Raw genomic sequence first — 14,689 nt, forward strand, 5'->3', positions numbered from 1 at the left:
TCTCCCTCACACATTGTTTGTCTTGCAATTAAGCAGAAAATATGAGAGAACTCTGGGATGGAGAGAGCGTAGAGAGGAGCAGCAGAAAGGACAGGAGCAACAGAGAGAGAGACAACAGCAGGTGATGGAACGAGCGGCATGGCTGGAACGCGTGTTAGGAATGCCCGGAATGGGTATGGGTCGAAATAACGGGCCAGTGTGTGTGTGTGTGTGTGTGCAGCAGCAGCAGCAACTTTGTCTTGCATTTTAATTTGTTTTCGTCATGATTTCGCTTTGTTGTTCCAACTCCCCTGCCTCCCCTTCCAACCCAACCTCACAGTCCCTGCCTTCTGCTTCTCTTCCTGTGTTTGGCTCTTGTCAAAGTTCATTACAAAGTAATTAGCTGCCTTATATGCAAAATAAGATATACAAAAATCAAGAAGCAAAAAGCAAAAAGAACTGGCAACACGAACACGACATGTGCAACATTAATTTGCGGCAGGCAGTAGCAAAACCCAAAAGTTTCCCCTTCCTTTAATTTACTGGGGGGGAGGGTATGGGTCGTACCTCTAGTATACATTTTATATTTTTATTCTGGGACTTGTGGTAGATATTATTTTTCATGCTGCCGCTGCTGGCAACCCCATCAAATTAGCACTCCTCGATCGGAGGCCATTACTCTTCGATGCCCCTACAGTTGCTCGGCCAAAGCCCCAGCCCCAGCCCCAGCCCCATTCCCGTGATATGCCTGATTGCCCCATTTCGTTCATCACAAAAGATATCAAAGAAATTCAAAATAAAATAAATTTCACATCATTTTGTTACCCATTTTCCGCTGCTCTGAAAAATACCCATTGAGCGAGAGGGTATGATGATTTGTTTTTAAAATAAACCAAAGAGATTCTCCTGGAACTCTTTTCCCCCACACTGCTACAGCTGCAGCAATATCTGGTGTTGATATTCCATTCGATAAATCATGGAAATGTTCCACGCATTCCAGGGTATCCAATCCTTTGCGCTTTCAAGAATTTCCCCTGCATTCTTATTTGGTGATCGGCAGATTTATGAAAATTGTTGAGCGAGCTTTATGCTAGTTTATGCTTATTGTTTTGTCTGCCCACGCAGGCCATCCGCTCCCATTCAGCGCTGCTCCTCCTGTGTGTCTGTCTGTCTGTCTGTCTGTCTGCCTGCTGCCGCAATGAGTCGCCACACTTATGCGATGCCACTCAATGAACAATTTTAATGGCCGCATCGTGGCGTGTGAGTGTGTTTGTGTATAAATAAAATCAAATCAAATAAAATACAATCAAGATGAGGCCGAAATATCGCGTACAAGCAAAGGAATTGATACGCCCCGTTGGTCACTTAGTCAGACCAGATCGCATGCCTATGTCTCCTCCATCTCTCTCTCTCGAAGCACGTGAGAGTGTTGGTAACACACACACACACACACACAGGCATATACTCATGCATAGCGCGCTTTATGGCTTGTGACAAATAATTTGTGAAGCGGCCGCAAATAAATGTGTGGCAGGCAGGCAGGCAGTCGGACCGGCATCTTCTGGCGTTTGGAATGCTTTTGTTTTGTCTCTCACTCTTCCCGTGCTGCCACATGCCCCTCCCCCCCCCTTCTGCTCTCTGCGCTGCTTTCTTGCGGCTCTATTTTTGGCCACTGGCAGCACTCCGCCGCTTTGGCCTGCGTTGGCCTGGCTAAAACAAATAGACGACAACGGCGATGTCTGCTCAGAAATTATGTGTTAATATGCTAGTATTATTAGCTGCTATAATGGCTGGCTCCCCTCCTCTAGACCCCTTGCCGCAGCACTCCATGCCACCAGCAACAGCACCCCTCCTCCCTCCTCCCTCCTCCCACTGCATTTCTCTTTTGTCATTACGTATACGCAGAGTAATTTTCCCTTTTAATGCTTTTTTTTTCGCTGTGTGTGTTGTTTGGCTTTGAGCGTTGGCCAGGCTAAATGAGTTTCAATTGAGCACTTAACCCGGTGCTACCTCTACAGTTTTACACTGCCCCCCCCCGCAGCTGCCACACCCAAATCCTCTGACATCGGGCATTTATTCGGGCAAAGTTCTGTCAACTGGCTTCTCTTTTCCTTTTTTGTGTACTCTGACTAGAACTTTTGAGCCACACAAAAGTGCTGGCACAGTGGAGTGAGTTGTGCAGTGAAGTGATATCGAAGTGTTATCGATAAGAGCGATAACTGTGCGATAACTGTGATTTGAGCTTGCTGTGAGCGAAGGAAAGATTGATCTTGGAATGTGTTCCAATGGTTTGAATCGATTAATTATCATGCATGTTTGTGTAAATCGATTAATTATCGTTTGGTAATCATCAACAAGACTGCAAATCGATGTTTAGCTCGTTCTTTACCAATCTTGTCTCTTTTATTGTATCTATTTTAGCTTTTCCCTAACCATTTGATCGATTTGACAGATATCAGTGCCAGTGCCAGTGCCAGTGCAAATCCTTGCTGCCTGCCATTGCCCCTGCCCTGTCCTGTCCAAGTTTTACAGTTTAATATGCAACAATTGTCGTTAAATGTTACAAAAACATGAAGAACCTAGGGAGGAATAGAGGCAGCAAAAGCAAAAACCGAAAACGCAAAAACTTTTGCGGCGCTTCCCACTCCTTCATGGCCCTACACACACACACACACAAACACACACACACACCGAGAGAGAGAGAGGAGGAGGAGAAAGAGAACCCTAGACGGAATAACCATTCAACCCCGTGCCAGTGGCAGTGCCACTGCCCCATCCTCGACCGACCACAAAGACGACTTCAAACGCTCGGCACGTCAACGTTTTGCATGCCTCGTTGAAGGCAGCAGCGACTGAGGCAGTGGCAGTGGCAGAAGCCGAGCCAGCGCCAGTTGCAACTTGTTGTTGTTGCTGCCGTTTCGCTATATATATACACAGATATATACATATATGTATATGTATATATATGTATGTGCAATAGGGAGTTTATGTATATAGGAATTTTTATTTTATGATTTTTTATTTCTGTTGTATTTTGTTTCAAGCCTTTCACAGACCAATTGTCACGGCAGTCGTCTGCTGCTGCTACTCCTCCTCCTGCACCCCAACTCAGACCCCCGCTTAACCGTTTCGCTCATAACGCGCTTTAAACAATTACAATTCAAAATTCATTGACGCGGATCCTGGGTTAACTTTTGCCACAATGACTTCAAAGTATTGTTAACCAACAGAGTTGACAGAAGGCACAGTAGTGGCAGGCAGAGTGCCACCAACCGCCCTGCAGGTGGGTTGCTCCTGCTCCTGCTCATGCTCCTGCCCCTAGCAGTAGGCAAGGCTAAATGCTGTCTTCTGTCCATGGGGGGAGTGGCATATTAATCCAAAGAACAGATCTGCTAATAGCTAAAACCCCATATTTGCTTATAATTAGCATGGGAGTGGAAGGGAAAAAAAGGGGAATCTCCTGCCACCACCGCCACACGCTCTATAAACAGAGTTACAGTTACGGTTACGGTTACGGTTACAGTTATGGGCTACAGTTAGTTTAGCTGCCATGAGTAATCGTCATAAATTAATTGTCAACATTTGCCTGCACTTAGACCAACCCCCACCACACACACACACACACACACACGCATATGCCCTGTCCACCAGGTGGAGCGTGGAATGGAATGGGTTGCAGGGGAATGGCATGGAATGGTTATTTGAACGGGTGCTATGCGTGCAACGGCACTTTAAAAATACTTTTGCATTGACATACTCGTCGTTGGGGGTTGGGGAGTTCCATAAAATTGATGACTAATCAATATGCGGAAAGAGCGTAGGAGCCGCCAGCAACCAAGGCAACAGATAACAAGAGCTAGCAAGCGGCCTGACTGACGATCAGCTGACAAACAGCCGGGGGAACAATGAAATAAACACGAAACGAAATGAAACGAAATTGAAATGAGATGAGAAACGAACGAACACACCAAATTCCTGTTCATTTTCACGCCTAATGTGCGAATTTGGTGAAATTTATGGCGACAGGCAAATGGCCGCTCGAAATGCACTGAAATGTCTCTCTACTTGTCTGACTGCCTGACTGCCACCACCCCCTTTGCCACAGCGCGCCACTCGCTGCGACTATATGACTATGACTGTGACTGTGTGCCTGTGCGGCTGTGCGGCTGTGTGGAAGTCTCTGTGCTGTGCTGTTGGCACGTTGATTATACGCAAAAATCAAAAATAATTAAAATTTCACAATTTAATGTTTTGGCCGCGGGCCAAATGAAATGAAAAACGCCATAAGCCACAAATGGAGAGACACACAGAGAGAGAGAGAGAGAGAGAGAGAGAGAGCAAGAGTGAGAGCAAGAGTGAGTAAGAAGTGGAGACAGGGAGAGATTGCGCTGAGAGATAGAAACATATTTTGAAGCTGCAGTTAAAGGGATTCATGGGAAAGAAACAATCTCTTTGGAGAACTAGTTCAAAGAGCGCAGCGCATGGAATGGATTGGAATTGAAATAACCTTTAAATTGCCTTTTTGTTTGGAGTAACTTCCAGCCGCATTTCCCATGTGTCTGTGCCCTGTGGCCTCGCCCTGGCAGCTGTCAAACTTCGTAAGCCCAAACCCCGACCGGTAGCTGCAGCTGCAGCTGGATAAACATGTTAGGATATAGCTAATCCACTCACCTTTCTTGGGTATCAGCGACTTGAGCAGCATGACGGCGTTATCGTCACAGGCCCAGGCATGCATCTTGCGGTAGCTGTCGCGTCCCTTCTCCGTCAGCTTGTCCCAGGGCTTCGGTTTGCTGAGCAGCTCCGAGACGGTGCCCTGCGACAGGCCGAGTATGTATTTGGCGAACAGCCGCTGTCCGATGTTGTGCACGGAGAGCAGCTCCCGCACACGGCGCGAGATGTGCAGCGTGTCCAGGGCCTGGTTGGCGTACTTGTCCATGTTGTAGCGCAGCATCTCCTGCAGCTTGGCCTCCATGGGATCGCCCTTGGGTATCAGCGACTCGCCCAGGCGGCCGGCCATCGAGGCACCCGGCGGCAGTTGCATCTCCGCGTCCGCGAACCGATAGTGGCCGCGCGCATCCTGATTGGCGGCCGCCGCGGCGGCAAACTGGAAGGCCGGCAGGCTGGGCAGGAAGCCCGGTCCCAGGGCCGCCGCATGCTGGGCGTGAGCGGCCATGGCCGCTGCTGCTGCCGCTGCATTGGCATTGGGCGTCAGGCCGTTGTTGTTGTCCTCGGCGACGGCTGCCACGGCAGCGGCATTGGCGGCAGCGGCTGCCTGCAGCAGGGACTTGCTGCCATTGAGGGTGCTGGCCAGGCTGGCCGCCAGCTGGGCGGTGCTGCTGGGTGTGCTGTTGGCGCTGGAGGAGTTGGAGTCGGCGTGGTGCAGGTGGTGGGCCGCTGCCGGATGCAGCAGCTGTCCATGCGGATGCCCGTGGGGCAGGCCGTGCGGATTGTGGCCCACCAAATGGTGGCCATGTCCGTGCGCGTGATGGTGGTTGAGGGCGCCATCGGTGGTGCTGCCAGGACCCGAATTGCAGCTGCTGCTGTTGCTGCCGCTGCTGTTGTGCTGCTGCGACTGTTGCTGGAGGTGGTGGTGCTGCTGCTGCTGGTGGTGCTGCTGATGCTGATGCAGCGACTGTGGTTGCTGCTGGTGGTGGTGGTGCGGATGGGAGCCGGCATCTAGGCGAGAGGAGGAGGAGGAGTGATTGGCATGTGAGAAAGTGGAGTTAACCAATTGACTGAGCAACGCTGTGGACGAGGGTCCATGCTGCTGCTGCTGCTGTTGTTGTTGTTGTTGTTGATAATGTTGTTGTTGTTGTTGTTGCAAGGTTGGCGGTGGTGGCGGCGGTGGCGGCAGCAACTGTGGCTGCTGCCCCGCATTAACATTTTGATAAATTGTTGGCGTTTTGCTCCCTGGCTGCGGCTGTGGCATGGTGGCAGCTGTTGTGGCAGGCTTGGGCGGCAGTGGGCTGGCACTCTCGAAGCCGCGTCGCCAGTAGCTGTTGACCAGCTGCTCTTCAAGCGTGGCGGGCGGCTGCAAGATCGCCTCATCATCATCGTCATCCTCGTTCTCATTCTCATTGTCGTCTTCGAGCTCTTGCTTTGGACGCGTGATGGCCGCCTGCTCATCGTTTGCCTCAGCAGCATCCGTTTCCGTTTCGTTTTCATGCGTTTCGCTTTCATTTGGGTTTTGGGATGCAACGGCGGCGCCTGCGGCTCCTGCTGCAGGTGCTGCTCCTGCGGAGCCGGAGTCGGAGTCGGAGGAGGCGTTGACCTCTTCTGCTGGCGGCGGCATCTCTACGGGAAACAACAGACAAATTGTGCGATTTGTTGCTGCTGCTTTTGCTTTTTGTTTTTGTTTTGGTGGCAATATCATAATGGGGGGATTTTATTTTTCATATTATTCAACAACATCCATGGAACAAAACGCCAAAAATGAATCAAAATTTGTTTATTCTTTTTTGTTTGTTTTTTCTTTGCTTTTTTCTCTCTTACTTTTTGATTAGATTTTCAATTCGGTTTCATATTTGTTTCTTTTTTTTTTCTGTGTGCTTTTTCTTATCATTTTTCATCACTTTTCATCACTTTATCGCCAATTTTCAGTGCAACAAAATAACAAAGAATCTCGTGTGTGTGTGTGTGTGTGTGTGGTATTTATGATTATATATTGGTAGATAGAATTGCATATGATATATTTAAATACAGAGAGAGAGAGAGCAAGAGACAGACAGAGTGACAGAGAGAGAGAGAGAGACAGAGAGAGTGGCGCATGTTTTGTCTGTTTTTTTTTTGGTTTTCTTTGAATGGTTCTCTGATGGTCGGATCTATCGATAAGCATGCACAACGATAACGATAACAACAACAACAACAACGATAACGATAACAACAACAACAAGATGAAGAAGAAGAAGAACCACATGGCACCACATCCACACATCAATCGCTCGATGCAAATATTTATTTTGAATTGCAAAAGAAAATAAATTAAAGAAAAAAAAAAAAAAAAACTGCAACTCTGACCGTGTTTGCCCCCCACCCCCCACCAAAGAGTCATAAATGCTGGCGCCAGACCTGCAGCCACCCCTGCCCGCTGCGTCTACCCTCTGCTGGCCTCCACCTCCACCTCTTCCTCCTGCTGCTGCTGCGATAACGCTGCCTCAAACAAACCATAAAAGAACGACCAACAGTCGGATCAAAATCAAAGCTCGACTGGCTTGAGGCCCCCCCATTGATAAGAAGGGCTATTGATCGACAGGCAGACAGAGAGAGAGAGAGAGAGAGCGGGTGAGAGAGAGGAGGCGCTGAAGGCAAACAGCAGCCGTTGCACCGGAAGTACAGTCCCACACACAGGCGCGCGCACACACACACACACACAGAAACCGAAACAGATACAAAAAAGAAGAAGAAAACAAATGGAATTTGTGGAACTCACCTTCGCTGATCGCATTGGCAGCGTCACTGCCGCCGGCTGCACCATTCTTGATGGCTTCGGCGGCCAGGGCCTTGGTCCGCTCCATGAGCAGAGCCTGGAATTTGTTGGGATCGTTGGCACAGGCGGCGGCAGCTGCGGCAGCGGCCGCGGCCGCAATGGCCGACTGGGGACTCAGAACATTCAGATCCAAGGGACTGCTGTGGGTGGAGAACAAGATAGAAAAAGGATATCAAAATGCTGCCGGGCATACGGGGCGGATGAATGATGTAGATGGCATGGACTGGTCTGATGGTTACTCACTGCTGTTCCTTTTTGATTTTCAGCTCGCTGCTGTCTGCGTTGGCTGTGGCTTGGTTTGACATGGCCGCTTGATGATGCTCCTGATCCTCGGTCTCGTCATCCTCCTCATCATCGTCCTCCTCGTCGACCTGCTGCTGGTGGGTGCTGGTGGTGGCGGCGGCCTCTTCTCCCTCATCGTTGTCCACGTGCATGGCCTGATGGTGGTCATCCTCCTCCTCCTCCTCGTCATCGTCCTCAGCCTGGACTGAGGCCTGGCTGGCATTCAGGTCGTTGCCTGCTGCTGCTCCAGCTCCAGCTCCAGCTGCTGCCTCTAGTGGCGAGGTGGCAGTCAGCTTGTTGTTGTCGCTGCTCTGGCTGTTGTTGTTGTTGCTGGCAGCCGCATTGACGGCGGCAGCCAAGGCCGTGGCCTCGGCCAGCGCCTCATTGATCTGCTGCTTGTCGAGGCGTGCCTCAAGGCGCATAATGTGCTGCCGCTTCACCTCCAGATGCTCCTCCAAGCGCTGGATCTGCACCAGATGCGTCTGTTCCAGGGCACGCAGGCGCTGCAGCTCATCGAGAAGTGCTTTAATCTGTTGCAAGAAATGAGAAGAAGAGTCAAAGATTAGTGACGGATCATTCAGTTTTCTGTCTACAGGGCTCAAGGGTTGTATTTCTGTAAATTTATCGAGACGCCAGTCAGGCCTAGCCCCTCGTCTCATTTTTGGTTTAAAAGTTTTCAGAGAGTTATAAAATAATTTTTAATAAAATTAACAACAACGTCAATGTCGGTTGGCGGTGATTGCCAGCCCCCCCCGTTAAAAACCCACCGAGAAACGCCGCCAGGTACAGTCAGTGCCCCCCTGCCCCACCCCTGTCCCTATGCCTTGCTCCTGCATCCTTTTGTTTTGAAGGAGGAACTTTGTTTGTTTGATGAAAATATGATAATTGGCAAATTTGACAAGGGAATTTTTCTTAAGTGCGTCGAGCGACAACATCAACGATGTGTGTGCTGGAGTGTGTGTGTGTGTGTGTGTTGCCCCTCCCCCTCCCCGCTTGCCACAGTGTCGTCTCCTGCGTCGTCGTCTTGTTCGGCAAAAGTTGACAAGATAAAGTTTTTCGGCAGCGGCAGCAGCAGCAGCAGCCGTGTGGCATGCAACGAAATTTTTTAATGACAGCCAGGTGGGGCAGGTGGGCGTGGCATGTGTGTGTGTGTGTGTATTTCTTATTATGTGATTAAAATTAATTTTATGGCGCGGTTTTTAATTGAAGCATATGCCAGTGGAAAGGGTCGGTCGCTGGCAGAAACTTTTGCGCTCAACTGTACCTCGCCATCAGGCATCGAATATCGAAGTAGCAGGGGGGGGGGGGGGGCTGGGGGCTGGGGGGCTGGTCTACCCTCGCATATGTTAATCAAATAAGTTAACGGTGCAAGTGGGGGGACATCAGCATAATTCTAACAACAAATTTGCGTGTCACTGCGTGATTTGTGTCGAACAGCGGCATAAAACAATAATTTCATCAACATGGGAACACATGTCGGGGGGCTCCGATTCGTGTCTATTTTATCAATAATTGTGGATGGGCTGCCCTGATGATTATTGGCCATAAACAATGGCCTGCTTTCGGGTAGAGGCAATAATACATAATTGGCATTAAAAAAGCATCATGCATGCCTGTGTGTGCCCTGCCACATGTTTCCTCATGACATGCCTGGATGGATGGCATGCCGAAAAATGCAAAACAGCCGCCAGGCCCCGTTAATTCTATTATCAATCAAAGGACACACACACACACACACATGCAGCACACACGTGAAAGGGTTCGCTGTGGAGTCGAGTATGTGCCCCCATGCCACATGCGTGTTCGATTTTTCATTAGCATACGGGACAAAGACGTGGCAGCAGCAGCAGCAGCAGCAACCCCAATGGCTGCCCCCCTGCCAACGGGTCTGAAGACATGACAAGACGACAAACGACTCAAATTAATTGCATAAAAATCTTTTGGGTGCGGTGACGGTGACGGCGACAGGGGGTGGCTTCTAATTGCCAACTGCTCGACAGACACAAACCGCCAACTGCTCGGAGGAAATACAAAAAAAGAAGAAAAGAAAGAGTGAACGGAATTTTTGCAGCTTTTCTTAAATAAACGTAATTAGCGGCAGTTCCTGGGCTCTCTCGTTCGCTCATTCGCGTTTTCATCCTTTCTTTACATTGCATAGTCATATGTGGTGGCAACTGTACCCGCATTTTGATCACCATCCATATGGAAAATCAGCTGGAAAGGTTTCTGCTGGCTGCCACTTGCTGGATATTGTCATTTCGATTTGTTGTATTTAGACACACAGAGAATTCTCTCTGTTTGGGTGCCAAAGAAATATTAAAACGATAAATCAACTTTTTGGATTTTCAACATGAATCCCCCTGCCCCGTGGGCCGTGGCACTGCCCCATCCTTGTGCCACGGAAAGCAGAAATCATTTTCAACCCTTGAAAAGCAGAAAGTTTTTGCAACTCTGTGGTTGATGAGGCTGCTGCTGCTGCTGCTGCTGCCGCCTGTGGGATGTATCCCAGTCCTGGATACGGGATACGGGATGGGACAGGCATCGGATTGGAGTGTGGAGGCAGCAATCAAACAAACTATAACAAATACTCATGGGCACTAGGTGGTGGCTTTTCCCTTTTCGTATTGACTGTAAAATTATGAAAATTTACATTTTTCATGGCAACTCCCCGCCCCTCGAGAAATGTGCTCGGACAAAGGCTGGACACGAGCAGCAGCAGCGGTGGATCATAGGTGGGGGTGTCATATATGGATGGATGGGGTCTTAGTTTATGCAGAGAGTAAGAGAGAGAGAGAGAGAGAGAGCGAGCGAGCGACAGAGAGTGAACATTAGCATCGAGCGAAAAGCAAACGATTTGTAATTAACAAAATTGCCAAGCAGCCAAAAATGCTCCAACCCTTTTGGCTTTACCCTTTGCATAACAATTGACAAAGCAGTCAATACACAGATACAGATACACACACACACACATGGCAGAGGCAGAACAATAACAAACACTCGAAGGCAAAAGACGAGAAACGTCGCAGCAGCAGCAGCAGCAGCAGCAGCAGCAGCAGCAGGTGGAGGCAAGCAGGAGCTGAAGGAAGCATAAAATGCCAAAAGGAATTAAGGTTATGCCTCTGTCTCTCTCTCGCACTTCGAGTGTGTGTGTGTGTGTGTGCCACATGAGGCAAAGGGTTTTGCTTCAAGCATTGGGCTTTCCCTCTCTGGAAAAAAAGGGTTTAATCAGCGAACAGCAGCACACACACACACACACACAGAGAGATACAGCAATCTACAAATACAAATTAACAATAAGCAATCAAAGACACACACACACACAGACAGAGAAAGACACTCTTGCCTCGGAAGGAGCGGGGCGGGGGTGTCGTTTTTGTTGTTGTTGTAGCATCATCAGACTTTTAGGCCGTCAGCTGCCAGGCTGGAGCTGGAGCTGGAGCTGGCTGGCAGGCAGCAAAAACCGTCAAAGGAATTAAAATTCATTCGGGCATAAAAATTTTAAAATATATATTTTGTAGATATGCGACGAGTGGGTGGGCAGAGTGGGAGTGGCAGTGGGAGTGGGAGGCAGTTGTAGAGTGGGCGATGGATGGAGATGGCGCATATAAAAAAGGGGTAACTTTTGCACAGCACAAGGAGCAGCAGCCGCAGCCACACTGGCAGGGGGGTGGGTGGGGGACGTTGTGTTGTTAATTTCCAAAAAGCCAAAAGACAAATGAGTAAAAAGCAACAACACCGCGCGGGTGGGGGGCAGGATTGGGTAGTGCTGTGCAGCGGCAGAGCATCGATTGTCTCAATGTCGTCAAATGTCTTTCTTTGCTTCTTGTTTTGTTTTTATTTTACTCTAAATAATCTGCTGCCCGAGGGTAGCCAAGGCTTGAGCACAATCCCAAAAATGCTGCCACGGCTTTTCGTTTCCATATTTGAGCATTTTTGTTGCTTTGCTTTTTGTCATTGATTTTCGATTGCTTCAAGTGTTGGCAGCAGTTCGTCTCAGCAAGGAGCAGCGCCTGGCTGTGGGGTGGGGGAGCTTTAAAGTCTGCCAAGTGCACCCCAGAGAGCTTTGACGCCGGGGCTTTTGTGTGCTGCTGCTGCTGTTGCTCGCATTTGTTTTGCATCTGGCAATGCCCAAGTTGGCAATTTGCAACAAAAGATAACAAAGAGTGAAGCAGAAAATATGAAATAAAAGCAGCAACAGAAACAAAAGGCCCCCCCCTCACATGTGTGCTGGGCAGTGGGGGGCTCCTGTCATTTTGCAGTGATCTTCGAGTGTCGCAGAGATCGCAGGGCATAGCTCTTAGTCCATGCCCTCACCTATTCAATCAGCGATTCATTTATTCACTTAGCCATTCATTCAGTTATTCAAACGAACAGCCAGACAGTGAGACAGACAGACAATTCATCAGCTTAAAGACCTTAAATCGCAGGTAATTTCCCCCGGAATTTTTGCATTATTTGTCAATTGCCTCGGGGTGGGGTGCGCGTGGGTGGGGGTGAGGAGTGTGCGGGTGGGGGGGCGGAGTGCTGGCAATGGCAATTTACAACAATTCAAAGGCATAAATCAAACATTTTGCAAGTTGAAGTTGGCACGGAAAGGCCGTTCCCAAGCCACCGAAAAACGGGCTGGCAGGGGGGACTGAGGAACTCAGTCAAGTTTTGCGTTCTTTGCCGATTGCTCCGTTTGTCAGTCAGTCAAACAGTCATTCATTCATTCATTCAGTTATTTACGCACACACGCACAGGGAGCGGTAGCGAAGTTATTGAATTGATTCGGATGGGATGTCTGTTTGTGCCTGTTGGTGGTGGAGCCGTGCCCCCTGGGGGCACGCAACTCGCGTTGTCTTTGTGCGTCTCTCTCACTCACTCACTCAGTCTCTCTCCCTCTATCCCTCTCATTTGTGGGCCGCTGCCGCTGCCGCCTCCACTGCCACCGCTTGATGTTGTTGTATTTTTTGGATTATAAAGTTTTGTAATTAAAATTTGACAGCTTTACAATTCCCAGGACCATCCACGGTTCCTCCCCCCCCCCTCCCTCAACTCATCCGCCACCCGCGCACATTTTCTTATTAGAATTTTACAATTTTCGATTTATGTTTCGATTTTATTGTCTTTCCCCCCCCCCCAGCGCAAGGCGCAAGATGGGGAACGGGCGGGCCCGTTACTTTGGGCTTTAACCCTTAAGTGGGGGCCGCCTGCCTGGCTGCTACCTCCATCCTTGCTTGGGTTCATCCTTTCCATCATACATGAATGACGGCACATTTGCGTATATTTTTAATCAAAGCCAGTCACCCCGCCCCGCACTTTTGTTTCTAATTCGTTAAACTTTTGCTTAATAATTGTCTGGCTGTCCCGCCCCCAGCCCTCCTCCGGGCTCCATGTGAACTTGACTTTTATTCATATTGCCCGAAAGTACAAAAAAATATTTTATATCCAAATTTTGTTTCAATTTTTGGCTGGGTTTTGCTGTGTTTTGTCTTTTTTGTCGATAAGCACTCAACGACGTCCACGACGACCCAAAAAATGTTGGCCCTTGAGTGGGTTATGCCTCCCGCGGAGAGCGGTAGGGTAGGGGAGGGGGCGCGGGTGGGATGTATTCGGAGCCCAGTCACATGTCTAATCCTTTTGCTTATTGATATGATATCTACACACGCAAAAGGCACAGGAACAGGACACAAACAACCAAAAAAAAAGGTTATAACCCACCGATTTTTATTTTATATATTGCGGACAAGGGTTAAGGAAGGAGGGGGTGGAGTGGAGTGGTGGCTTTCATAATCAAAAAACGTTAAAATCATAGTCTAGACAATAATTTATGAGCACGGAGCATTGCTCCGTTGTGTGTGTGTGTGTGTGTGTGTGTCCGCCCGCATCCTCCTCGACATTCTGGACAGAGCAAAGCGCAGACATGGACCCTGGCCTGTGCTGGAGCCTGCTGCCCCCCCATCCACGCAATGCCAATCAACATCTCTCGAGCAAACATTCGTAAGGCATAGAGCAGTGCCGTTCTGATCCTGGTCCTTGGTCGTCCTTCGTCCTTCGGCTACAGGTCTGTCATTGTTGTGTGCCTTTTGTGTGGCGCTTGTGTTTTTTGTTGTGCTTTTTTTTGCAGCTCTTGTTTTTTGGGGATATAAAAATATGAACGGATGTTCGGGTCTCGGGATGCTATATGCCACATCATGTTGAAAGTTGGACAGAGGCAGAGGCACAGTGGCAGTGCGGCAGACAAAAGAGAGAGTGCCGCACAACACCTTAATATGCTTCAGCCTCCAGCTCCAACTGCCATTTCGTGGGTTTGTCAGTTTCTAATGGTTTCAACTTCCTTCCGCTTGCAGTTGTCCTTTTTATTTGTGTGTTTTTTTTTGTCTCTGTTGGCATTGCTGAAATGTTGTGTGGGCTAAGCAGGTGGGTCTGCAACTGCAACACATAAAGCTACTTAAGAGCAGTGGGGCATTGGGTCCGGGGGCACAGAGTCACCGACGACGACAGCTGCAACTCGGAGCAAACAGATTGGAGGCCCCCCGCCATATATCGATGTCGAAGCCGCAACTGAAATTCCGCACGGAAAGCCAAAGCAAAAGGAAAGGAAGAGCCAGCCGCTGGTGGGGGTAGGGAGGGAAACTCTAATTTGATTTGAACATCAGCGTCAACTTCTAATTGAATTTGGCCCCTCATCGCCCAGCGCCGTCATCGTCATCGCCTGTGCCTGTGTCTGTGTCTGTGCATCGATTAACTCGACTGCGTCTCGGGCTCTAAGCTCAATCTTCATTTGATGACAATTTCATTTCTATTAAGCGGGCGGAAAATGCCGCTGGAAATGCATAAAACCGACAGCCACGAAAAGAAGTCGGGCGAAAAAATACACAGATATGGCAAGAGCTTATTTTAATTGCCCGCCTGGTTGGAGCTGGTACTCGCGGAAGGAGCGCAGGAAACGGAATCAAA

General features: G+C 49.2%; 1 protein-coding gene across 6 annotated transcripts in view; it reads right to left on the minus strand.

Moving 5' to 3' along the window:
* Nucleotides 1-14,689, minus strand: part of LOC117903278 (homeobox protein cut) — a 90,203-nt gene that overhangs the window by 26,472 nt on the left and 49,042 nt on the right. For 4 of the 6 annotated variants that reach the window (XM_034815182.1, XM_034815180.1, XM_034815184.1 and 1 more), the window contains exons 3-5: nt 7,709-8,277; nt 7,409-7,605; nt 4,651-6,273 (exon numbers count right to left, since the gene is read on the minus strand). In XM_034815182.1, the coding sequence (XP_034671073.1) occupies nt 4,651-6,273; nt 7,409-7,605; nt 7,709-8,277 (2,389 nt within the window). The remainder of the gene's footprint in view (nt 1-4,650; nt 6,274-7,408; nt 7,606-7,708; nt 8,278-14,689) is intronic. The other 2 variants (XM_034815183.1, XM_034815185.1) reach the window with 2 other exon arrangements.

This window comes from Drosophila subobscura, chromosome A (assembly GCF_008121235.1).
Source record: "Drosophila subobscura isolate 14011-0131.10 chromosome A, UCBerk_Dsub_1.0, whole genome shotgun sequence".
Taxonomy (NCBI): Eukaryota; Metazoa; Arthropoda; class Insecta; order Diptera; family Drosophilidae; genus Drosophila; species Drosophila subobscura.